Genomic DNA, 25,363 nt, shown 5'->3' with positions numbered 1-25,363 from the left:
TGTGTAAAGTTATGGGCAGTATTTCCAGCTCTTTTTTCCTGACCTTTTGCATTTTACCCATGAAGGATACAAAATAAGGACTTTTTACACACAAAAAAGTCCGTACACCAGAATTATTCATTGGAGACGAATAACAATGATTAAGTTAATTGTCAAGAACAGTAATCCTACAACAAATTATCATCTAGACAGCATTAAAGCTCAGATCATATATTTATATATATAACATTTTTAAAGAAATCAGTCAATCACTTTAAGCATTTTAACAAAAATAGAAGCTTTTCTGCTTTTAAAGGAATTTTACGGGTTTAATACAAGTTAAGCTCAATCAGCAACAATCTGTTGATTACCAAAAAAATTCTCTCATCATTTACATCATGCCATCCCAGATGTCTATGACTTTCTTTCTACTGCTGAACACAAACAAAGATTTTTAGAAGAATATCTCAGCTCTGTCGGTCCTTACAATGCAAGTGAATGGGGTCCAAAACTTTTAAGCTCCAGCTTTTGGGTGAGAACAGACCAAAATGTAACTCATTTTTCACTACTAATCTTGACATCTGCAGTCTCCTTTACAATCATGATTTCAAGCTTGATTACACTTCTTATAGCGCCAAGCACTAGGAAGTGTAATCAAGCTTGAAATCATGACCTTGCCTAGAGACTGCAATGGCAAGATGTACAGTGAAAAAGGAGTTATATTTTGGTCTGTTCTCACCCAAAACCAATTAGATCACTTCTGAAGACATTGATTAAACTACTCGATTCTTATGGATTACTTTTATGCTGCCTTTATTTGCTTTTTAGAGCTTCAAAGATTTGGACCCCATTCACTTGCAATACTTGAAATATTCTTCTAAAAATCTTTGTTTGTGTTCTACAGAAGAAAGAAAGTCATACACATCTGAGGATGGCATGAGGGTGAGCAAATGATGACAGAATTTTTATTTTTAGGTGACCTGTTCCTTTAAGGCACTTACAATGAAAGTGAATGAGGCCAACTTGTAACCGTTAAAATGCTCTGTTTTAAAAGTATAGCCACAAGATGTAAACATTATACATGTTAACATGATTTTAGTGTGGTAAAATGGCTTACTAACCGTAGCTGTGTAAAGTTATATTCAGTACTGAGATTGCAGGTTTTCGTTGTCATGATCACAAAGTTTTAAGATTGGTTATAACTTTACACAGATAAGGCTTCTAAGCGGTTTTATCACACTACAGTCATGTTAAAACTTATAATGTGTCTGTACTTTTGAAACAATGTGTATTTTAGCATTTTTGGACTGGTCCCTTTAACTTCCATTTTTTAATGCCTTACCGTTGCTGCTTTTTTTGGTGCTTTTTTTTTTTTTTTTTTTATAAAGTAGGGATGAGTCATTTACTTTGTGTGCTAATGGACTTTATGCCACAAATGCTTTCGATAATGCTTAACTTGTACTGAATGTGGAACATTCCTTAAATATCTTTTTTGTGGTTCATGAACTTGTCTATTACTGGAAGCTTTAGCTTGATATATTCAGATTTACTGGACTGTTTATATGTTTACAGTCCTGCGTCGAATTAAAGTCACCTTTCTGGAGACCGTAGTGAGAGTAGAACACCATCCCCTGGACGCTGACACTGGGGTTGCCTTAGAGATGCGCATTAAACGGTGAGACCTCACATAAATCACATCTTTGTAGACATGAAAATTATGTTTTATGTGTGTATTTATAAGGTATTATAATTGGTAGTACTACAAACAGTGCATGTCAGGTAACTCCTTCAATAGAAAAACAAATGCTAAATACTAAAAAGAGCTTTAAATTGTTTTAGAAGATCCACTGGTTCAACTAAAAGCAGTGCTATGACATACTTAGTGACTCCTAGACACTCATAGACTTATTAAACTGGTGGCCAAAAGTTTGGAATAATGTACAGATTTTGCTGTTTCGGAAAGAAATTGGTACTTTAATTCACCAAAGTGGCATTCAACTGATCACAAAGTATAGTCAGGACATTACTGATGTAAAAAACAGCACCATCACTATTTGAAAAAAGACATTTTTGATCAAAACTAGACAGTCCCCATTTCCAGCAGCCATCACTCCAACACCTTATCCTTGAGTAATCATGTTAAATCGATCATTTGGTACTAGAAAATCATTTGCCATTATATCAAATACAGTTGAAAGCTATTTGGTTCATTAAATGAAGCTTAACATTGTCTTTGTGTTTGTTTTTGGGTTGCCATATGCAATAGACTGGCATGTCTTAAGGTCAATATTAGGTCAAAAATGGCAACAAAAAAAAAAACAGCTTTCTCTAGAAACTCGTCAGTCAATCATTGTTTTGAGGAATGAAGGTTATACAATGCTTGAAATTGCCCAAAAAAACTGAAGATTTCATACAAAGGTGTACACTACAGTCTTCAAAGATAAAGGACAACTGGCTCTAACAAGGACAGAAAGAGATGTGGAAGGCCAGATGTACAACTAAACAAGAGGATCAGTACATCAGAGTCTCTAGTTTGAGAAATAGAAGCCTCACATGTCCTCAGCTGACAGCTTCATTGAATTCTACCCGCTCAACACCAGTTTCATGTACAACAGTAAAGAGAAGACTCAGGGGTGCAGGCCTTATGGGAAGAATTGCAAAGAAAAAGACACTTTTGAAACAGAAAAACATAAAGAAAAGGTTAGAGTGGCAAAGAAACACAGACATTGGACAACAGATAATTGGAAAAGAGTGTTATGGATCTTAACCCCATTGAGCTTTTGTGGGATGAGCTAGAGAGTAAGGTGCGTGAGAAGTGCCCGACAAGACAGCCACATCTATGGCAAGTGCTACAGGAAGTGTATCTGGACGAGTATCTGGACAAACTGACAGCTGGAATGCCAAGGATCTGCAAAGCTGTCATTGCTGCACATGGAGGAGTTTGAAGTAGTTTAAGAAGTTCTGAACATTTTTTTCAAATTGTAATAGTAATTTTTTATGTTATTAATGTACTGCCTATACATTGTGATCAGTTGAATGCCACTTTGGTGAATAAAAGTACCAATTTCTTTCCATAAGAGCAAAATCTGTACATTATTCCAAACTTTTGGCCACCAGTGTATATCTGATAAATAAACTGATTTCTACAATGCATTTCTTTGTTGGTAACTGATCTGTATCGTGTCCCCGGTGGCTATGTGTGGTATTGCAGGTTGGACTATTGTGATGAGGCTGTGAGAGACTCAAGCCAGACAGTGCCTGTAGACATCCACCAGCCACCAGCCTTCCTGCACAAGATCCTACAGCTCAACTCTGTACAGCTGCTCTACGAGACCCTGGGAGGATCACAGGTGAGAAGCACTGTAGTCTCGAAAAAAAACACAAAAAAAAAACCCCGCAATAGTCCTAGCCAAGAACCGCCCACTTAGAACTGAAATGTAAAGCAATCATTTAGAGTTGATTTTTTTTCACATGTCGTTTTGGGTAATAATAGTTGACTGAAGCAAACATCATTATTACCATTGCTTGTAATTCCCATATACAAACAATCCCGTATATTTGTATTGATGGAGGGACCCTAGCCTAGCAACCACCCAGAGCCCCTAGCAACTGCACAACAACACGCTAACAACCACTTTGAACACCTTAGCAACCACATAGCAAAAAGCCCTGGCAAACATTCTAGCTAGAACCACTCTTCAGAAAATGTAAAAATCTAGTGCAGTTTTAGTGTGTTGTGAGTTGGAAACTGAAAGGTTGTAGACCTGAACCTTGCAAAATGCCGTTGTGCCCTTGAGCAAGGCACTTAACTCAGGTTAAAGGGTATTATTCCTGTAAATAAAATGCTGTTGTTGAATTATTTGAGCTTCTTTCATGTGTTTCAGGGACTGATTCATTTTGACATGGAGAGCAGCAGGGAGAGTTTTAAAAAGACAGATGATGATGATGATGATGATGAAGTTGCCTCTGATGCCCCACAATCACTGAATCTGACCCAGAAGTCCCCTGAACCCTTGCTGATTGGACAGTGCTCGGGATTCATAGAGACGACTGTGAAAATCAAACAAAACGAAATGCTGCCTGGGCCCAAGGTTTGTGCTCTCAACCCATCAGCCTGAATTCAGCGCCTGAAAATGAAACCATTGCAATGTCTAAAATTTTCACTACATTGCTCTAAAGTTACAACTAGGGCTGTCAATCGATTACAATCTTTAATCGAACTGATTACATGTCATGCAGATTAATTAATCAAATTAATCACACATGTCACTATTTGCTGAGAAAGGCCCCCAAATAAAGATAATTCTATATAATAATACAAAATAATTCAAATAATTATAAATATACTGTATATGATATTCAGATTGAAATGTATGATAGTGTATTATTGTGGCAAACAAGAAAAGCATTGATTAGACTTTAGAAGTCAATAGATTGTTTGTTTATAGTGGTGCCAACAGTTCTTAAACTCAGCTGAAAAATGGTGAGAGAAACTGCAACACATTTAGTACAAAAGTACAGTATGCATTAAGGTTTAGTAAAAAATACTTAATATGGTTTCCTTACATTTCCCTTCTGATAAACACTATTTAATGCTAAAACAAAGACACTGTAACCCAAGCAGAAATACACTATTATTATAATGGGTTTTCTATCCCATAAAAATCCACTTTAAACAAGTGTATACCTGTGTGTTTACCCGTTAATTATATACAGGTGCATCTCAATAAATTAGAATGTCGTGGAAAAGTTCATTTATTTCAGTAATTCAACTCAAATTGTGAAACTCGTGTATTAAATAAATTCAGTGCACACAGACTGAAGTAGTTTAAGTCTTTGGTTCTTTTAATTGTGATGATTTTGGCTCACATTTAACAAAATCCCACCAATTCACTATCTCAAAAAATTAGAATACATCATAAGACCAATAAAAAAAACATTTTTAGTGAATTGTTGGCCTTCTGGAAAGTATGTTCATTTACTGTATATGTACTCAATACTTGGTAGGGGCTCCGTTTGCTTTAATTACTGCCTCAATTCGGCGTGGCATGGAGGTGATCAGTTTGTGGCACTGCTGAGGTGGTAGGAAGCCCAGGTTTCTTTGACAGTGGCCTTCAGCTCATCTGCATTTTTTGGTCTCTTGTTTCTCATTTTCCTCTTGACAATACCCCATAGATTCTCTATGGGGTTCAGGTCTGGTGAGTTTGCTGGCCAGTCAAGCACACCAACACCATGGTCATTTAACCAACTTTTGGTGCTTTTGGCAGTGTGGGCAGGTGCCAAATCCTGCTGGAAAATGAAATCAGCATCTTTAAAAAGCTGGTCAGCAGAAGGAAGCATGAAGTGCTCCAAAATTTCTTGGTAAACGGGTGCAGTGACTTTGGTTTTCAAAAAACACAATGGACCAACACCAGCAGATGACATTGCACCCCAAATCATCACAGACTGTGGAAACTTAACACTGGACTTCAAGCAACTTGGGCTATGAGCTTCTCCACCCTTCCTCCAGACTCTAGGACCTTGGTTTCCAAATGAAATACAAAACTTGCTCTCATCTGAAAAGAGGACTTTGGTCCACTGGGCAACAGTCCAGTTCTTCTTCTCCTTAGCCCAGGTAAGATGCCTCTGACGTTGTCTGTGGTTCAGGAGTGGCTTAACAAGAGGAATACGACAACTGTAGCCAAATTCCTTGACACGTCTGTGTGTGGTGGCTCTTGATGCCTTGACCCCAGCCTCAGTCCATTCCTTATGAAGTTCACCCAAATTCTTGGATCGATTTTGCTTGACAATCCTCATAAGGCTGCGGTTCTCTCGGTTGGTTGTGCATCTTTTTCTTCAACACTTTTTCCTTCCACTCAACTTTCTGTTAACATTCTTGGATACAGCACTCTGTGAACAGCCAGCTTCTTTGGCAATGAATGTTTCTGAATGTTTGTGTATCCTCCTTGTGAAGGGTGTCAGTGATTGTCTTCTGGACAACTGTCAGATCAGCAGTCTTCCCCATGATTGTGTAGCCTAGTGAACCAAACTGAGAGACCATTTTGAAGGCTCAGGAAACCTTTGCAGGTGTTTTGAGTTGATTAGCTGATTGGCATGTCACCATATTCTAATTTTTTTAGATAATGAATTGGTGGGTTTTTGTTAAATGTGAGCCAAAATCATCACAATTAAAAGAACCAAAGACTTAAACTACTTCAGTCTGTGTGCATTGAATTTATTTAATACACGAGTTTCACAATTTGAGTTGAATTACTGAAATAAATGAACTTTTCCACGATATTCTAATTTATTGAGATGCACCTGTATATATATTTTTTCGTATTTAGAGTTGCAATGTCCCATTTTTGGCTGGTAGAATACTTGGCAGCCCTGTTCCCATATCACTGAACACGCCTAAAGTCGACAGCAATCCATTTTGCATTTGAGTTCGTCAATATGTCTTGTTCTCACAGGACGTGTTACGTTCCGCAGCGCTATTTTTAATTGTGGATTTATGCACATAATTGTCAGACGGACACATTTGAAGCGTCTCACTGGTTTTCAGCATCATAAACGCCACGTTTTTAGGAAGCTGTGTCATGTTAAAAAGAAGTTGAAACTTTGAAAATCATGAGATCCCTGCAATCTGTTGTGCTTCGTCCAGGTGTCAATAACGTGTCCTTTGTGTTAACAATAGAGCGCAACAGTCTGATTCCAGAAGTAAATATCCCATTAATTTATCCCATTGACAAATTGATTTTCAACAATAGCTTTTAAACCTTAAAGACAGACCTACCATGAGCTACAAGGTTATTCATCGATGGTATTTGCTTCCGTTGAAGCCATCCGTCTGCATTATATTAACTTCATTGTTTAAAAAGCGTGTGCAGAGGTAGGGGCGTGATTGAGCACCGGTTTGTGAATGGAGCGCAAGATCGGGAGATGAGAACTGTAAGGATCATCACCTGTCATTGATTATTTCTAACAGCTGCTTGTCTGCAGAGAGAGTTGTAGAGGGATTTAAGAGCGAGCCAGATGACAGAGGGCAAGAGAGAACTGCACACACACCCCGAGAGCATGTTTATTAAAGTCCGCTGAAAAGCGAGTTTTGAGTTGGATTTCGCCGTCTACCGCTTCCTCCTTTCCCCTCCTTGTGAACTTGTTACAGCGTGTTTGATAGTGGAATCCATGGTAAACAACTACATAACCCTTTACCCAGCAGAGAAAGATCCACCAATCAGAGGCCAATGAAACCCGCGAAACGTTCCCTGCAGCAACCGCGAGCTCCCATGACGGACTGTGAATGACGAAATGGAGTCGGTCTCCCTTCACTCTAAAACTACTTACTTATATATTTGTACATATTGGGATATTTTGCAATAAACTTAAAATATATTGTTTCTATAGTTATAATCAACAACCAAAAATTTTATGTTTTATATATTCCCATAGTTTTTTTAATGATATCATTCGCAATTCTTCATGGGATTGTAGTTTGTGCCCTCATGAAAGACGGCAAGTACACAGCCTTGTACCTTTGTCTTTATGTCTGATTTTCAAATACTTTTTTGCCTCAAAACAAAGTTCATGATGTTGTGAATCACCTCGGAACTGGTTGGACTAGTTCATGGCTCACAACGGTTTTATGAAGGATTTTATTAAAAGTCTATGGAAGAAATTAATGGGGAAAATACTAGGGATGCACCGATCCGATACCTGGATCGGTATCGGCTCCGTTACTGAAGCTTTAAGACAGATCGGGTATCGGTCCGACGAGCCCGATCCAAATCCGATACTGTGTGTTAGTCATGTTCGTTACTGTCAAGCTCCAAAAATGACATAAGTGAACCATTAAAACACCAGTAAAGTAGTTCATATGACTCGTGCATTTTATTAAAAGCCACTTGAAGACGTGTGATAGCTCTGTGAATCACAAAAGGCTGTAAATATATAAGTTAATGTATAAAATGCACACGCAGCTCCAGCGCATTATTGAATGGTGCTGCTCTGTTTACACACACACTCGCGGCTATTTTTAGCCTTCACGCGGTGCACAGTATTTGAGCACTACTCACGAACAACATCTCAGATGTAGATGCTCAATAGTTCGGTTTACTTATAATATGCATTTAGAATGGCACTGAAGGCGTTTTTTTTATTTTTTTATCAGAATTTGAATAAGAAGCGAATCAAACTACTGTGAACATACAGGACTTCCTGGAGAGTTCAGAATGTCAAAATAAAAGCATGAGGGTTTAAAAGTTAAAGGTGAGATATATTAACGATTGAGATATATTACTATATATTACTATTATATATTATTATTATTATCATTTGTTTACAAATTATAATAATATTTAAGTTGAATGGGTTCCAAAAAATAACTGTGTGAATGAAGTGAACTGATATCTTACAACTAAATTGAACAAAACAAAAGATCTGAATCCTATAAAGTCCAGATACAAGTTGAAAATGTTTTGCCAAACAAACGGCTTCTTCTTTACTGATGACTTATACTGGAATTACTGTTAATTTTGCTGCTACATTATCCAGTATACTAGTTAACAATAAAGTTTTCTTAATAAGCTATACATTTATATTGAAATAATGTGTAGTTAGAGGTTTGTGTTTCTTTACATATTAAAGAGCACACCCAATTAGTTCCACAAAATAATGTAAAGAGATTCTAAACTGATTATGCAAAAAAACAACACTGGTATCGGGATCAGTATCGGCCGATACTGAGATTTCCGATATCGGATCGGAAGAGAAAAAGTGGAATCGGTGTATCCCTAGAAAATACTTCCAGAACCCAGACGACTGAAAAAGTAAGCCGCTTATAGAGTGCTTGTAAACGGGCACACTGCTTTCTCCAATAACCCTCTTTCTTGCAATACGGCACTTTCTGGTGTCCATGTAAATGTAGTCATTAATTCGCCGCTCGCTCGCGAAACCAACGTGTACAAAATTGCTACCTAGATCAACATCCATAGTCTGGCACTATTTTACTTTGGACATAACAAAAAAAATTACAATGGAAATACAATGTCAAATTTGTGACAAAATTGGCATACAGTAAGACAACTTTCCCAATGATTAAACACCTTTGGGCTGTCAAGAAGGAGATAAAAAGGAGAATTAGGTAACAATTTGTTAATTTAACACAGCAATGTGTTAAAAACCCTGAAGATCAGTAACATACAGTGCATTCAGAAAGTATTCAGACCCCTTCATTTGTTTCACATTTTGTTATGTTGCACCCTTGTGCTAAAATGCTTTATTTTTATTTATTTTTTCACATCAATCTACACTCCATACCCCATAATGACAAAGCAAAAAACAGATTTTTGATAACTTTGCAAATTTATTAAAATGAAAAAACTTAAATATCACATTGACATAAGTATTCAGACCCTTTGCTATGACAATTGAAATTTAGCTCAGGTGCATCCCATTTCTCTAGATCATCTTTGAGATGTTTCAACACTTTTACTGGAGTCCACCTGTGGCAAATTCAGTTGATTGGACATGATTTGGAAAGGCACACATCTATCTACACTGGCGGCCAAAAGTTTGGAATAATGTTCAGATTTTGCTGTTTCGGAAGGACATTGATACTTTTTCACCAAAGTAGCATTTAGCTGATCACAAAGTATAGTCAGGACATTACTGATGTAAAAAACAGCACCATCACTATTTAAAAAAAGTCATTTTTGATCAAAACTAGACAGGCCCCATGTCCAGCAGCCATCACTCCAACAACTTATCCTTGAGTAATCACGTTAAATTGCTAATTTGGTACTAGAAAATCACTTGCCATTATATCAAACACAGCTGAAAGCTATTTGGTTCATTAAATGAAGCTTAACATTGTGTTTGTTTTTGAGTTGCCACAGTATGCAATAGACTGGCATGTCTTAAGGTCAATATTAAGTCAAAATGGCAAAAAAGAAACAATCATTGTTTTGAGGAATGAAGGCTATATAATGCTTGAAATTGCCCAAAAAAACCCTGAAGATTTCATACAAAGGTGTACACTACAGTCTTCAGAGACAAAGGACAACTGGCTCTAACAAGGACAGAAAGAGATGTGGAAGGCCAGATGTACAACTAAACAAGAGGATAAGTACATCAGAGTCTCTAGTTTGAGAAATAGACACCTCACATGTCCTCAGCTGACAGCTTCATTGAATTCTACCCGCTCAACACCAGTTTCATGTACAACAGTAAAGAGAAGACTCAGGGGTTCAGGCCTTATGGGAAGAATTGCAAAGAAAAAGCCACTTTTGAAACAGAAAAACAAAAAGAAAAGGTTAGAGTGGCAAAGAAACACAGACATTGGACAACAGATAATTGGAAAAGAATGTTATGGATCTTAACCCCATTGAGCTTTTGTGGGATGAGCTAGAGAGTAAGGTGCGTGAGAAGTGCCCAACAAGACCACATCTATGGCAAGTGCTACAGGAAGCGTGGGGTGAAATGTCACCTGAGTATCTGGACAAACTGACAGCTAGAATGCCAAGGATCTGCAAAGCTGTCATTGCTGCACATGGAGGATTTTTTGATGAGAACTCTCTGAAGTAGTTTAAGAAGTTTTTTCAAATTGTAATAATACATTTTCACTTTATCAATGTCCTGACTATACATTGTGATCAGTTGAATGCCACTTTGGTGAATAAAAGTACCAATTTCTGTCCATAAGAGCAAAATCTGTACATTATTCCAAACTTTTGGCTGCCAGTGTATATAAAGTCTCACAGCTGAAAATGCATATCAGAGCAAAAACCAAGCCATGAGGTCAAAGGAACTGCCTGCAGAGCTCAGAGACAGGATTGTGTCGAGGCACAGATCTGGGAGGGCTACAGATCACAGGGAAGGCTACAAAAGAATTTTGGCTGCATTGAAGGTTCTCAAGAGCACAGTGGCCTCCATAATTCTTAAATGGAAGAAGTTTGGAACAACAAGAACTCTTCCTAGAGCTGGCCACCCGGCCAAACTGAGCAATTGGGGAGAAGAGCCTTCTCTGGTTGAGCGCCAGAGATCATGTGTGGAGATGGGAAAAACACACTCTACCGATCTGTGCTTTATGGCAGAGTGGCCAGACGGAAGCCTCTCCTCAGTGCAAGAAAGCAAAAAAGCACCTAAAGGACTCTCAGACTGTGAGAAACAAGATTCTCTGGTCTGATGAAACAAAGATTGAACTGTTTGGCCTCAATTCCAAGCAACATGTCTGGAGGAAACCAGGCACCGCTCATCATCTGCGTAATACCATCCCAGTGGTGAAGCATGGTGGTGGTAGCATCATGCTGTGGAGGTGTTTTTCAGTGGCAGGGCCTGGAGGACTGGTCAGGGTTGAAGGAAAGTGAAACGCAGCAAAATACAGAGATATCCTTAATGAAAACCTGGTCCAGAGCGCTCAGGACCTCAGACTGGGCTGAAGGTTCACCTTCCAACAGGACAGTGACCCTAAGCATACAGCCAAGACAACGCAACAGTGGCTTAGGGACAACTCTGTGAATGTCCTTGAGTGGCCCAGCCAGAGCCCGGACTTGAACCCAATCGAACATCTCTGGAGAGACCTGAAAATGACTGTCCCCCGACGTCCCCATCCAACCTGACAGAGTTTGAGAGGATCTGCAGAGATCCTCTCAAGAATGGCTGAAAATCCCCAAATTCAGGTGTGCAAAGCTTGATACATCATACCCAAAAAGACTTGAGGCTGTAATCACTACCAAAGGTGCTTCAACTAATTACTGAGTTAAGGGTCTGAATACTCATGTCAATGTGATATTTCATTTTTTTTCTTTTTAATAAATTTGCAAAGTTATCAAAAAACTTTTTTTGTCATTATGGGGTATGGAAAGTATATTGTGGGGATATATGGGGTAATGCCATTTTGTCATTAAGTTTTTTGCTTTGTCATTATGGGGTATGAAGTGTAGATTGATGTGAAAAAATTATTTAAAGCATTTTAGCATAAGTCTGCAACATAACAAAATGTGAAAAAAATGAAGGGATCTGAATACTTTCTGAATGCACTGTAACTAGATAAATTCGAAGGTTTAAAAGACAGACGGAATGCACTTAAATGTTTAGCGGTTCTGCTCAGTCGAGTACTAATATTAGTGGTCAGTCAGATTAAGCGAGTCATATTAACACAGGAAGGTTTTTCAGCTCGGGGCAGCATGTGGTTCATTGGGTAGCACTGTCACCTCACAGCACGAAGGTCCCAGTTCAAGTCCTGATGTAAAAAAACAGCACCATCACTATTTGAAAAAAGTCATTTTTGATCAAATCTAGACAGGCCCCATTTCCAGCAGCCATCACTCCAACACCTTATCCAGGGCCTTTCTGTGTGCAGCTTGCATGTTCTCCCCATGTTCGCATGGGTTTCCTCTGTGTGCTCCGGTTTCCCCCACAGTTCACAAACATGCAGGTCAAGTGAATTGGAAACTCTAAATTGCCAGTAGGTGTGAGTGAGAGTGTGATTGAGTATGTCTGTGTGTGCTAGCCTTGTGATGGACTGGCCACCTGTCCAGGGTGTTTTCCTGCCTTCAGCCTGAGACAGCTGGGATAGGCTCCAGCACTACCTGCGACCCTACATAGGACAAGTGGCTATAGAAGATTGATTGTTGGATGGATGAAGGTTTATCAACTTTCATTCTGTGGCTGCACTCTTTGTGAGGTTTGTTGAGGCATGTTGCCCCCTGCTGATGTGGCTTGTAAAAATATGTACTTCAAGCTTGAATTGCTCCAATAGAAAATATGTATTTTTTTTTTTTTTTAAACAGAATGAACTTGTCAGGGGACATGATTAATTGCATTCATTTTTATAGCGCATTATTTAAAAAAAAACAAATTATAATCATAAACTGAATGCACAAAGTAGAAAGACAAAATGAGAATGTTTTATGGCCTTTCACATGAAATGGACATTCATACATTTTCTGTATTAGTAAGAAATTGATTGCATCATTCTGCTTCAGGGTGCATGAAAAATTTCAGTAAGGTTTTGAAAACAAAATAGATTCAAGTGTACTTTCTGTCGTTCACACTGAAAGTTTATTTTGTAGTCTCTCAAGTGCTGAATTATGTCTCTTCTCTTAGTTTGAGTTGGATGGTAAGGTGGGCTGTCTCCACCTGCTGCTGTCCCCCAATCAGATCACTCACCTGACCGATCTCCTGTCTGCCCTCTGCATTGAGACTTCAGGTAACCTGGGCGTTTGTACAGTCAACTGTGTGTGTTCCTGTCTAGCAGTGATGCTGATGACTCTATCTCATGTCCTGATACCCAAGTGTCTCTTCATGCAAAAAAATGGTATCAGCGAAAGTATTTAAATGCGCTAAAATAGGATAATTTCATGATGCAGTTGAAACATGTCAACAATGATCATATGGCTCTTTGCTCCAGCCTGACTGTATAGCCAGTGGGATGATTGTGTTCCCTCATTCTGATTCTTTCAGAGGGCAGCAGTGGTGGAGGTCTATCTGCAGGGGGCATCTCTAGGCCACTGGACTCTGATGATCTGCGTTTGATTGAAGAGGATCTCGGTAAACAGCTGAATGCAGAAATGATTGACAGAGACCTGGAGCTGAACACAGAGCCTTACGTCACCACCATAGAGAATGGAGGTGGGAATCGGCTTCTGTGGGCAGACCTCTCCTTTCTCAAGAAGCACATTTATAGTTGAGGATCATGTTCAGTTTTCTTATTCTTTGACCGTTCTTCTCTCTCAGAGATGTTCTACTCGATGGGTGCTGGATACATGACCAGCAGTGTATTGTCGACACGATCTGGGAGTGAATTGTCTGACAGCGAGATGGAGTCGTCCATTCACAGCCAGAGCAGCCTGGCTCAAACAAAGCCTCTGTCTCCACAGGTCAGTGCTGGTTGTGTACGTGTGATAGGACCCTACTGCTGTTCAGATGTGCAAAGATCTGTTCACATCAAGTTTGACCAGAAAACATAACATGACAAGATTTTAAAAGGAAGCAATGCTTCTGTATGATCTTCACTCTGAGTTTGACATATAGTGATATCCAGTGTTCATATCGTCAACAAAATTACTAACAAAAATGTTTGTAAACGCTTCCTATAGCCATATGAGATTAATCAGATACAGTGGTAAGAAAAAGTATGTGAACCCTATTTATGCGGTATGTAGTGCTGCGTGTTCTTCACAAACAATTCAACAGGATGCGTGAAGCAAATCTCATCATCAGCAGAGTGCGCAAGCACTGAACGTTTGCAGACCAATTTTTCTAACCATGCGTCGAATGCACATTGCACTAATTAGTGGGTCCACAAGGTGACAACACTTACATTTTGAGCTGTTGCTGTCACAAAGAAAAGCTAGAAGATGATGTTATCACCACTAAAGATCAGGAGATGAAGGTAAAACCAACAACATTGGATGTGCAAGTCAAGAGTATGTGTGTGAGGAGGTCTAGCGATACCTGCATAAGTATAACTCTAGTATGAAGGAATATAACAACATCTTTATGGATATAAACTCCTGAACAGAAAGTCAGGTGTCTCATAGCAGTCGTAGATCGCATGCATCGACCGCATGTGTATGCGCGCACAGTTATATGTAGTATACATTGACAGGCTCGCATTAGACTTTACGCAGATGCTGAGCATTCACCTCAAAATGGAATTATACCTAGGGTTTTAGTTTCATCAGTCCACAAAAAAATTTCCCCAGTAGCGTTGTGGAGTGTTAAGGTGGACTTTGGCAAACTTCAGGTGCGCAGCAATGGTTTTGTTAGAAAGCAGCGGCTTCCTTTGTGGTATTCTGCCATGGACATCATGCCTGTTTAATGTTTTCCATATAGTAGACTCACAAACATGTTAATGAAAAATGTTAACCTGTTCCAGTGATTTCTTCAAGTCTTTAGCTGTCACTCTAGGGTCCTTTTTTCCCTCTTTGAGCATTCTGCGGTGTGCCCTTTGAGTCATCTTGGCTGGATGGCAACTTCTAAGGAGAGTATTCACAGTAATAAATCGTGTCCATTCCTAGACAGTTTGTCTAACTGTGGACGGATGAATATTAAAGCTCTTCGAGATAACTATGTAACCCTTTCCAGCTTTATGCAAAGCAACAATTATTGATCGTAGATCTTCTGAGATCTCTTTTTTGTGAGGCATGGTCCACATCAGCAGACCAAGCCTCGCAAATAGCAAAATGCTTCTTGTGAATGGCAAACTCAAAATGTTTGTGCGCTTTTTATAAGTCAAAGTAGCTCTAACCCACACCTCCAATCTCGTAATATGTACAAGAACAATACAATCATTTGTTTGGTAATAGTTAAAACAGATTGAGTTTGTTCATTATTGTAACTTAGATGAAGATCAAACCAGATTTAAGACAATTTTATATGTGAATGCAGGTAATTCCAAAGGGTTCACATACTTTTTCTTTCCACTGTATATCCACATCATAATGAATGAGACAATGAAGCAAATACACAGGTGAATGTAAACTAAGCTAGTCAGAATGTGTAATTTGCATTGTGAATACACTGTTTCCATAAAATTGTGCTACATGTAACACGATAACTGTCTAAAACACTGAATACTTTTGTGATGTTTAGCTGCATTGGACTTTCTGTGAACAGGCCTTCTATATGTAAATGGTTCGTAGATGTGAAAAATTATTTTGGGCAGTTGACCTCATATGGTGTGACATGCTACTCTCCATCTAAAATTCTTTAACATTTTGATCATTCTCTTATAATTATTATGAATGGAGCTTTTTATGACCTATTATTTAAGTGACTACATGGAATATTTGCACTTAATTAATTTTTTTCACACTGCAGGATCATGTAAAGGCAAAAAAAAAAGTTATTAAAATGGTGAAAAACTTAGATATACACTACCTTATACATTCATATATATTTTAACCCAAAAATGTCCATGGACACATAATACATCAACTACAAATGTACTGTGTGTGAGATAAGACTGATCTGTATGAAATCTGTCCTGCAGGGAATGCTAAATTGCCCTCATCGTTATCCTGTACCAGGATCCTTATCTAGTTTGCCACAATGTAGCAGACCTCCAAGTATGTATCTAAACCTGTTTTAAACAAACACACACACTTACTTTTAATGTCACTGCAGCTAATTTCCGTTTCTCTTGCAATCAGGCAACAATCTTCACCATTGTGATACGATTCTTTACCAACAGGACGTTCATCTCGCAGTAGCCAGTCGGAGCCACTGAAACCAGACTCTCTGCTCCGTCTCTCTCTGGGTGGAGTCACTCTGACTCTGCTGGAGCAGGAACCGCCCCCTGGGCCGGACGGGCTCTCCTCATTGGCTGAGGTGTCGCGGTTGTTTTTCCGAGAGCTTGCATTCTTTAAGGATGCTATGTTCAGCGAGAGAGACTTCCAGAATCTGAGGGAGAGCTTTGCTAAAGCATGTCTCCACTCCCACATCAGGTATTGCAGAAATGATGCTTGTGCCACTTTCAAGTAATTGGGGTAGTAAATAGGATCTGAAACGTAAAAATTCTTTATTTAAAAATTATTTCTTAAAATTTTTGACTGACCGATGTTTTCCAACACAATGTAAGTGCTTTTCCAGTTGCTAGAGCCATTAACACAGGGAGTTGAGTCAGTCAAGTGATGAACAACCTTTTTTATAGTAGGGGGAATATTATGCAGTAACAGAGTTGGGCTCCAAAAATGGGACTCACATAAATGAGGGCTGTCAATTGAATAAAATATTTAATTGATGTAATTACATGAAATGCAGAGTAATTAATCGAATTAATTGCAGTTAATCACATACCAATAATTACTGAGACAGGCCCCCAAATAAAGGTAATTTAGAATAAACAAAATTATTATAAATAAAATATATTAACCTAATAAATATTATAATTCAGTTAATTTAAATGCGTAATATTGTGGTAACAGACAAGTGAAGCATTTAGACAATACAAAAATGGCTTTAAAAGTGAAAATATTGTTTGTTTTGGGGGATATTGACACTTAATGTTTAATAGTTTATCTAACATGCCTAATAATTCTGACAACACCATTGTGCCTCTAATGCTTTAACAAAAGTGTAACCTATTCAATGAAAGGTCATTGCACATCAACTGTAGATATATGTAAACACACTCCCTTTGACTGCCTCTGACCTCTGGTCTCCAGGGTGACTGGTGCAGCAGTGCAGCTGGCATGTGAGATGCGAAGCACTGGGCGGCACAACCGAGTCACGACCTCTGACCTCTCCTTCAGCAGGCTGGAACTGCTGGAGTGCCTATGGGACTCAGGTGGCATGCAATACACAGAGGTACGCGATAAACTTTTCAATTTTCAATTCAGCTTTTATTAGGCTTTCTGTATTGCTTGTCTTTTTGTAATTTTTTAACCCCCCCCTCCCCACCCCCCAATAATTGTCAAGCATGAGCGCACTTAGATTAATAGTGCAAATTTTAAAAGGGTCATATTCTATACTTTTGTAAGATACATGGACCATGAAGTCCAATTATACATTTTTGTCAAGGTGTCTTGCATGAAAATCAGTCATATTTTAGTTTTACATGACATTGTTCTACTCTCTCTGAGAACATTAAGGCCTGTTCACATCAAATTTGTGAAACAAACTGCTGACAAAGTGTCTATTCACATCAAGACCGAAATGAATGAAATGGAAATTGTTTTACCCCTGTACAGTAGGTGGCACTGTTTTGGTTTTCTTCGGACTATTAAGCATTCAGCTTAAGGCATGGAATTAATATATTTATCGCTGTTGAGGCAATATTTACCTAATTTGGCATAACTGTTTCATTATGGTCTTTCTATGTTTTTGATGTATTTTGAAGTATATAGTATCTGTGTTTTTTGTGCGAGTGAGATGAGTAATGTTGCATTTGCACCATGTCTTCATATTTACGTGTGAATTTTGCCATGAATATATTCTAATTGAACTCCCAAACCCAGCTTCTCTTTTTTTTAATGCCTAGATAATATAACACAAGGTACAGTGATATAAATACACGTGAAATAATAGTAAAACAGGTTAAATTATGCATAACATTAAAAATAATATAAAAGAGAAACGGCCTCCCTGTGTTTTCTTTAACTATTGCATATTTGTACTGAATTCAGGGTTTCTTGTGCGTGGTGAGAAAAAGAGCACCGTTACTGGAATACTTTGTGTGATATTATCCTTGCAATAAAAATAGCAGTGAGGTTCGGCAATTCTTTTGGCTATACTCGTAGTAATATATTGCATATAAAGAGCTTTTCTATGTGATATTTTACTACAAGTTTAGTCCAAACGAATTGCCGAACCTCACTGCTATTTTTAATGACAGGATAATATAGCAGGCACAGTAATATGTACATTAAGACAAAACACCAGGGAAATGAGGTATCAGCACATTACATAAATATTCTAAAAGGAAATGATGTGCTTACAACTTCTATATTATTTATTTACAGCATATTTGCATTGAATTCAGAGTTTTTGTGCATGAGACGAGTAAAAGAGCACAGCACCTGTTTACCAGTTGATTAGCACAACCAATGCGCTAGCAGCAGTGACTCTGGAAAAAATGACAAAAAGCTCCCATCTCATTGGTCAGTCAGTTTTCATTGCAGTCTGAAGGGGGAAAAAATGGGCTGCTCTTTACAAACAATCTTCGGATTGTCGGTGGACGATTTGTTGGACCCGGTTTGAATAGCTCCACTGGAATCCATTGTTCCTGTTCAAAAGCTCATGCGTAATGAACATTAGCACCATAAATGTGGGATTGGTGTGAAAAGCCTTAAGACTTGAACAGGCTGTTTTTGCTACTGTACCTTTAAGACTTTTACATGTAAATGAACTTGCATGAGAAATGAGTAACAAAGCCCTTATGAAATGAGTAACAAAGTTGCTGAATTCTGAATAGGTGTTAATATGTAAACATAGGTGGCCATATGCTTAATGTATTCATGGATGTTGTGATGTCACTAACTTTTGAACACTTTTATTTCAACAGAGCAAAGGAAATCCTTTTATCATTTTAAGTCACCTTGAAATACTTTCTCTGCATCATTCTGTGGAGTATTTTGTTTAATTTGTTGAACTCTGGACCAGTTTGATTTGTTAAAATGTTCAAATGGCCTTATTATTAGAAAATAACTGGTTGGCGGCCAGCTTCTCACACATCAGAGAGAGTTCTGAACAAACGTGAACACAGTTTGAATTATACTAAGTCATACAGTCAGATAAGTTTCTTTCATATTGTTCTCTCAGCTTTTGCAGTTCCAGTCAGCTGGTCTCTCTTTGATGGGCACCACTGCCAGACCATGTGCTCAGTTCCACCACAGTCTGTCTGAAAAACATATGCGTAAGGTACCGTAGCTTCATTTGCCTTGTCTTGAGACTCAGATCTAAGAGAAGTGTGTGAGCATTTTTAAACTCACCTTTTCTTTGTCTTCTTCCTTAAACAGTATCTGGGCACACCTGGCTAAAAACTGAAACCAAATATTTTTATGATCCTTTGTTTGAAATAAAAAGAATACATTCTCTTAATATTGTAATACATTTAAGAGGTATTACTAGTGCTGTCAGTCAATTAAAAATTTTAGTCGCGATTTTTGGTAGTTAATCGTGATTAATTTGACACTGTATATACTTCTTTTCTTGTCAAAATTCATTTATTTCCATTTTAGGGAAGGAAACAAAACAATCTGTAGCAATATAATGCTTTATTAAAATGTTCCAAGCAAAGCCTTCGAAAATATAAAGACAGTGCACTAAAATATCACCAATTCAAGTAACATTAAATGTTTCCCAGAGTCTAACTGGGAGTTTGACTAATTGAAAAAATAGTCCCCACATAGGTTGCATATTCATTCCAATGGGTATTAAATCCCTCAAACTGTCATCCGCCACAATATAAATCTGCTGGTAGACTGTGGTTATCCCCTTTCCTAGAGCAATCGCGAAGCTGCGTTCATGATTCACGTCAGAGCGTCAATGCCAGCGTCAAATGCCACTTTGAACTCACCATGAAAAGTGCTTGCTAACAAAAATGTTTCATTCTACGTTTTGGTGATAGTTAAGATTTGGTGTGCTTCTGTCGTTTTTAAAACATGCCTTACATAGGCTGAAAAATACTTGATTTCTATCATAAGTCCCATCTGGGCTTGTTTTGTACATCAAATAGGGTTAAGAGTTCCTTTCTCCATAATTTTATCTCTGACAGGGAAGCACTGTCAGAATTTTTTTTTTTTTTTTTAATGAGATAAACTCCGTGGCTTTATCATAAGAGAGACCATAACAGTCAATTAGAACCCAGCTCCTGGAGGGACACTGTTCTGCAGAGTTTAGCTCCAGCCCTAATCAAACAAACATGAGCAAACTAATCAAGGTCTCCAGGATTACTTGAAAAAATTAAGGGCAGGTGTGTTTGATTAGGGTTGGAGCTAAACTTTGCAGGACAGTGGCCCTCCAGGAGCTGGGTTCCCCACCCCTGAACTAGAATGTCTATGGGACCACGCATTATGCTATTTTATGCTAAGCTTGTAGGCTCAACTTGGTAGAAGGGCTCTGACGCTGTGGCGTCTGCGTCAGTGTAATGCCTCCGGGTGGACACATTAGTAGGTTCCGCCCCTCACACCAGTGTTTATGCTGTATTAACAGTAATTGCTTTAATCCCAATTAAGAAAAGTTAACCCGTTAAACTTTTTTAATTAATCGCATGCGTTATGCTTTTATTCTGACAGCTCCATTTATTACATTGTTCTTTCTTCAAACTGACTTTACAATAACATCTAGGCTCCAACAATTTTTAAAATGTTGTTTACAATATTCCATTCAACACTATTTCAAACAAAGTACAATAAAAAAAATTCAAATATTCGGCCAAGGCATTCTCATTCCATTAAAACGGAAAATGCCATTTTACTGAAATTTTGGCCGAAAATGTTTGGTGCCTCAACTGGTCACATGTTTACACTCTTCCTGTTGTCTGTCATGTAGAGTGGAACGAGACGGCGTGTGGTGCATAAAGACAGCTCTCTGCGGGTTGAGCTCGGGAAGCTCAGCTCTGAGTTGGACCTGGACATTCTGGGCCGACTGGAGAACATCCTGCGGGCTCTGAGCTACTGCCCAAAAACACCCCAAAGAACCAAAGCATACACTGCAGAGGTGACTGTACTCTCCTGCTATAGAGCACCAACCAGTGCATATGTGACATACTTGTGTACAGTAATGCATTTACAATGGGGCAGATATGCCAAAGGGTTTAAAAGGCAGAAAATACGAAGCTCATATTTTTTTGTTATGGCCTTTACATGAATTATTTTGTTAGAAAAATGTTGTCCTTTTTAGATCAGACTGCTTTTCTAGGACTGTAGGGAGAATCACCATGGCACCAATTTAAATGAACTGGGCCTCACACAAGACACCAAAGTATGTGGTGATTTTTGATCACACTTCACTTAAGGTGTATGTGTGTGTGATTATTAATATTAGATGGCCCCTCCCTCCATCCTTGTGGCACCAGCTAAGGAGTTTCACCTTAATAGTAAAAGAATGATCCAAATGGACCATTCAGTAAATTAGAAATATGTAAATTGGAGGGAGCTGGTCATCTGATTAATCTGAAAGATTCATGAGATTCGGCCTAAACCTTTAGAGCTCTTCTGTGTCATCAACACAAGGAACACACAGTTGTAATAAAATGAGTTTTATTTACAAAAAGATAAACAAGCATAACTAACAAAAACAAAAAAAAAGTTAATAATATGCTAAAAGATAACATGAATAGGTAAATAAAAGTGCAAAGGATGGAAAGATGTAAGTGGCTGAATTGGATGTAGCAATGGCAAAGTATGACAATTATCTGATGAAAGATAAATGTTTCTGTTATTTATTAAGGTGAAAACCTTATTCCTAATTAAACAAATAACGGAAAGATTATTTGCAAAACATTTGATACACAGGTTACGTCTATAATCTAAAGAACATTAGAAAATCATAAACTGATAGTATACACTAATGCCAAGGTCTATGGAAAGAGGTTTAGTAGTGATATTTACGTTCTCCTTGATCGATCGATGAGTTTGGTGACGGCGACGTCTTCCTCTGGGGCTCAGGGCCACGTTACAGTGGGGAAGGAGCTGGATTCCATTTCAACAGCCTTGGACACGAAAGAGCTGTGGAATTCTGATCTCCTTGAAGCACCGAGAGGGATCTTGCAATCCGCAACACGCAGATATACAGCCCTTAGGTCGGCGCATGTTCCTTTATCTGGAACACGCAGATGCAGGAAACCTGAAGAGAAGGTTTGCTCACCAGAGCTAAACCTTGACGCTGTAGTTATCTCCCTGGTATAGGGATTCCGAACTTGCTAAGACTTGGTACTTGGTCAATCTCCTACTGTCTCTCGGATGGAGACTAAGAACATTGGATGATCTGTTGTCCTCTCTCTCATAGAGTGAGACCAGAACGGAGAAGTGTTATAGAAGTGTATCCTGTTACTAACCCTCTGGATGGGTACTCGGGACAAATGTGTTTTAGAAGTGTATCCTGTTAATGAACCTCTGGACAGGGACTCAGGACAAAGATGTGGCTGTTGTAAGGATGCTATTTACCTTCCTGATGGGGAGGAGATTTCAGTTTGGCACTTGTTTCAGGGTCACGATTGGCTGCTTAGATCAGAAGGGAGGGCACACAGTGTAGTCAACCCAGTTAAATCTGGGCAAACCTTAGGATGGGGGGTTTCAGAGGTTGCTAAGAAACAACTCATGGACCAATGAGAAGTCTTTTCCAACGTGTTGGAAGGTCTTTCCTTCCTTGTGAGGGGTATCTGGCAGTTGTCCGAGCAGCTTATCTGATGGCTGTGCTTGGCATTTGTTTGTGTTGGTCCTGTCATGATCCAATCAAAACGGAGACCAAAGACACTCTTCTTTGCCTTGATAGTTAGAGAGGGGCTCTGACATAATCTGGCTCATGGAATGTTATCTGGTCCGATGGTTCACCATAGGACGATGGGTGGAGTTTTCTCCATGTAAACAGTGCATTAATGATAGTTACGTTACCTCCCTTCATGGTGTTTTTATGCAGATATCATGCGAAAGTTAACAGGTTTACATGGTCATGACATGAGTTGAAAGATTGGATATGATTTGCGAAGAGGTTGATACTATACGGGTCACACGCTAACACGTTAGATTGTTATACTTTCTAACACTGTGATTGTTGCATGTTTGAAATGGTTATTTGTTGTGCTGTACACTTTCTCCTTAGGCTTCCATTAAATGTATTACTGTATACTTATTTTCTTTCGTTTGTGCAAACTGATGGATGGGTCTAAATAATTTTTTGTGGTAACAACAGCACACCACAGATTCTGTCAGAGCTTAACTTGTATTAAACCTGGAGCATTTTTTCAAATACACTTGAGAATAAATAGTTTGAGGAAATTTTACAGGGTGCAATTGGTTATAATTGATTGTTTCTTTCTGCAGACTCATTTGTTGGAGCTTCACTCTTCTCTCCTACTTCAATCGCCTCACACCATGCTGAAGGTCCGTTTCCCCATCCCTGATCTTCGACCTCCAGGGCTAAGGCGACCCTTGAGTCAGCGTGCAGTGCGCAGTGAGGTCTTAAGTCTGGAGATCTCTAATCTGGAGCTGAAGTCTCAGCAGGGGCCAGACGTTCAGCAAGAGGCCAAACTCTCCAAACTGCTGGAGGCCTGTTTCACTGATCTGCATGGTGAGGAGGATAAGAGTTTAATCAAACATTGAATCATGTGCTGAGAATGATCATATATTCTATTCATTTATTGATGAATCATTTTTCAGAACCAATCAGAAGTCAAATACTGGGTAGAACATGATCAAGATTAACCCCATGTATTTTTATAATCCATTGCCTATTGAGACTTACTGCCATTTTTAAGCCATGTCGTTCATGACAGTTGTCAGCTGAGGGCGCTATTTTGCTGCTGTTGTTTTTAACAACCGTTTCTTCACGATGTTGGTCTCAATAAAGCTCATTTGGTATCTTCGGAGTGCGGGGTTTTGGAAAGAGTTGGCGTGGCTAATCCAACGGCTCAGTCTTGTGGAAGAAGAATGGCTAAAATCTCTTAAAGCACCTTTAACAACTTATGTATATTACTACCAATCTTGATTCGATTGGCATGAATAAAACTAAGCCCTGCCCTACACTGAAATCCCTAATAAGTTGACTTTACTCAATTGATTGAGTAAACTCATTCCTTCAATTGAATTGAGAAATGGCATCTTCAAAACTTGTGTAATTAAGTTCACTTAACTTGATGATCATATAGAATGAACTTTACTAATTAAGTAAAGGTAACTAGATGCAAGTAGATTTTTAAGAAATAAGTTCAAGGAACATAGAAATTTGAGTTATGAGCCCAAAACTTGACATCTTAAGTAAAGTTTAATTAGAAGAACTTGATTTGTCCAGTTATGACAAAATTATGGTTTACAGTGTACACTTTTTCATGCTGAATATGTTGCTTACTAAATTTAAATACTTTGGGAATGTTGTGTTGTTGTTGAGGATACAGTGTCACTTACTCTCAGATATTAACTCAACTGGCACGTTGTTTGTTTTAGGAGTGTATGAGGGCTGGGAGGGAAAATCATTTCCCTGTATCCGTGTACAGAAGGGTCCTGATCCACAGAGCTCTGATGGAACACCCAGGTGTGTGTGTGTGTATTTGAGCCTATGTGTCATATAATAACACAGACCGATCTTTATTTAGATGGAACATTTGGCCATCTCTCTCTCTCTCTCTCTCTCTAGGATCCAGGTGCGAGTGAATGAGGGAGCAGGCTCTGACAGCAGAGGTGTGTGTGAAGGGGTGAACAGAGATCTGCATCTGGGCTCCATGTCTCTGGAGAATCCCTGTGAGCTCAGTGAAAAGAATAGCTCTCCATTCTCATCCAACCGCACCATGTTTGAGACAGAAGAGGTACATCCACCCTCTTTGTATCTGTTTGTCTGTCTGTATGTCAAGAATATCTGGGTCATATTTCACCCTTAAAATCGAAAGAAATATTTTTGGACCATTAATAAATATTCATTCAATATTATATTATTTAAAGCAGAAGCAGGTCATTTCTGCATCACCAAACGAAATAAATACCAAAAAATGGTAGCGCCACAGAGTGTTTGAGTGGACATCTGACTAATCAGAGCAGAGTAGGCTCTCTGAAAGGAGGAGTTTAGAATGAATCCTTTAGAACAGATCATTGAACGAGTCGTTTTTGACACTGGGAAAAAAAGTAATGCTGCAATTTAAATTACGAGCAAATGACAGTGTTTTTTGACCTTGGATGCATGTAAATCTATTGTATGAGACCTTTAAAACAAAATTAGGCACGTTTAAAAACTATAATAGGTGCTCTTT

At 38.6% G+C, this 25,363-nt stretch overlaps 1 protein-coding gene across 2 annotated transcripts in view; it reads left to right on the top strand.

Annotated features, from left to right (window-relative positions):
- Positions 1–25,363, top strand: part of LOC127413302 (autophagy-related protein 2 homolog A-like) — a 66,742-nt gene that overhangs the window by 3,996 nt on the left and 37,383 nt on the right. For both annotated transcript variants that reach the window (XR_007892567.1, XM_051650311.1), the window contains exons 4-17: positions 1,552–1,654; positions 3,191–3,329; positions 3,864–4,070; positions 13,066–13,168; positions 13,423–13,590; positions 13,696–13,838; positions 15,956–16,031; positions 16,157–16,409; positions 17,130–17,271; positions 19,225–19,323; positions 20,956–21,123; positions 23,448–23,694; positions 24,567–24,654; positions 24,757–24,925. Coding sequence is in view for 1 of the 2 variants with exons in the window: in XM_051650311.1 (XP_051506271.1) it covers positions 1,552–1,654; positions 3,191–3,329; positions 3,864–4,070; positions 13,066–13,168; positions 13,423–13,590; positions 13,696–13,838; positions 15,956–16,031; positions 16,157–16,409; positions 17,130–17,271; positions 19,225–19,323; positions 20,956–21,123; positions 23,448–23,694; positions 24,567–24,654; positions 24,757–24,925 (2,105 nt within the window). In the remaining variant the exon portion in view is untranslated. The remainder of the gene's footprint in view (positions 1–1,551; positions 1,655–3,190; positions 3,330–3,863; positions 4,071–13,065; positions 13,169–13,422; positions 13,591–13,695; positions 13,839–15,955; positions 16,032–16,156; positions 16,410–17,129; positions 17,272–19,224; positions 19,324–20,955; positions 21,124–23,447; positions 23,695–24,566; positions 24,655–24,756; positions 24,926–25,363) is intronic.

Source organism: Myxocyprinus asiaticus, chromosome 22 (genome assembly GCF_019703515.2).
Source record: "Myxocyprinus asiaticus isolate MX2 ecotype Aquarium Trade chromosome 22, UBuf_Myxa_2, whole genome shotgun sequence".
Classification (NCBI taxonomy): domain Eukaryota; kingdom Metazoa; phylum Chordata; class Actinopteri; order Cypriniformes; family Catostomidae; genus Myxocyprinus; species Myxocyprinus asiaticus.
The sequence above is the reverse complement of the archived record's forward strand: the minus strand, read 5'-3'. Positions and strand labels throughout refer to the sequence as shown.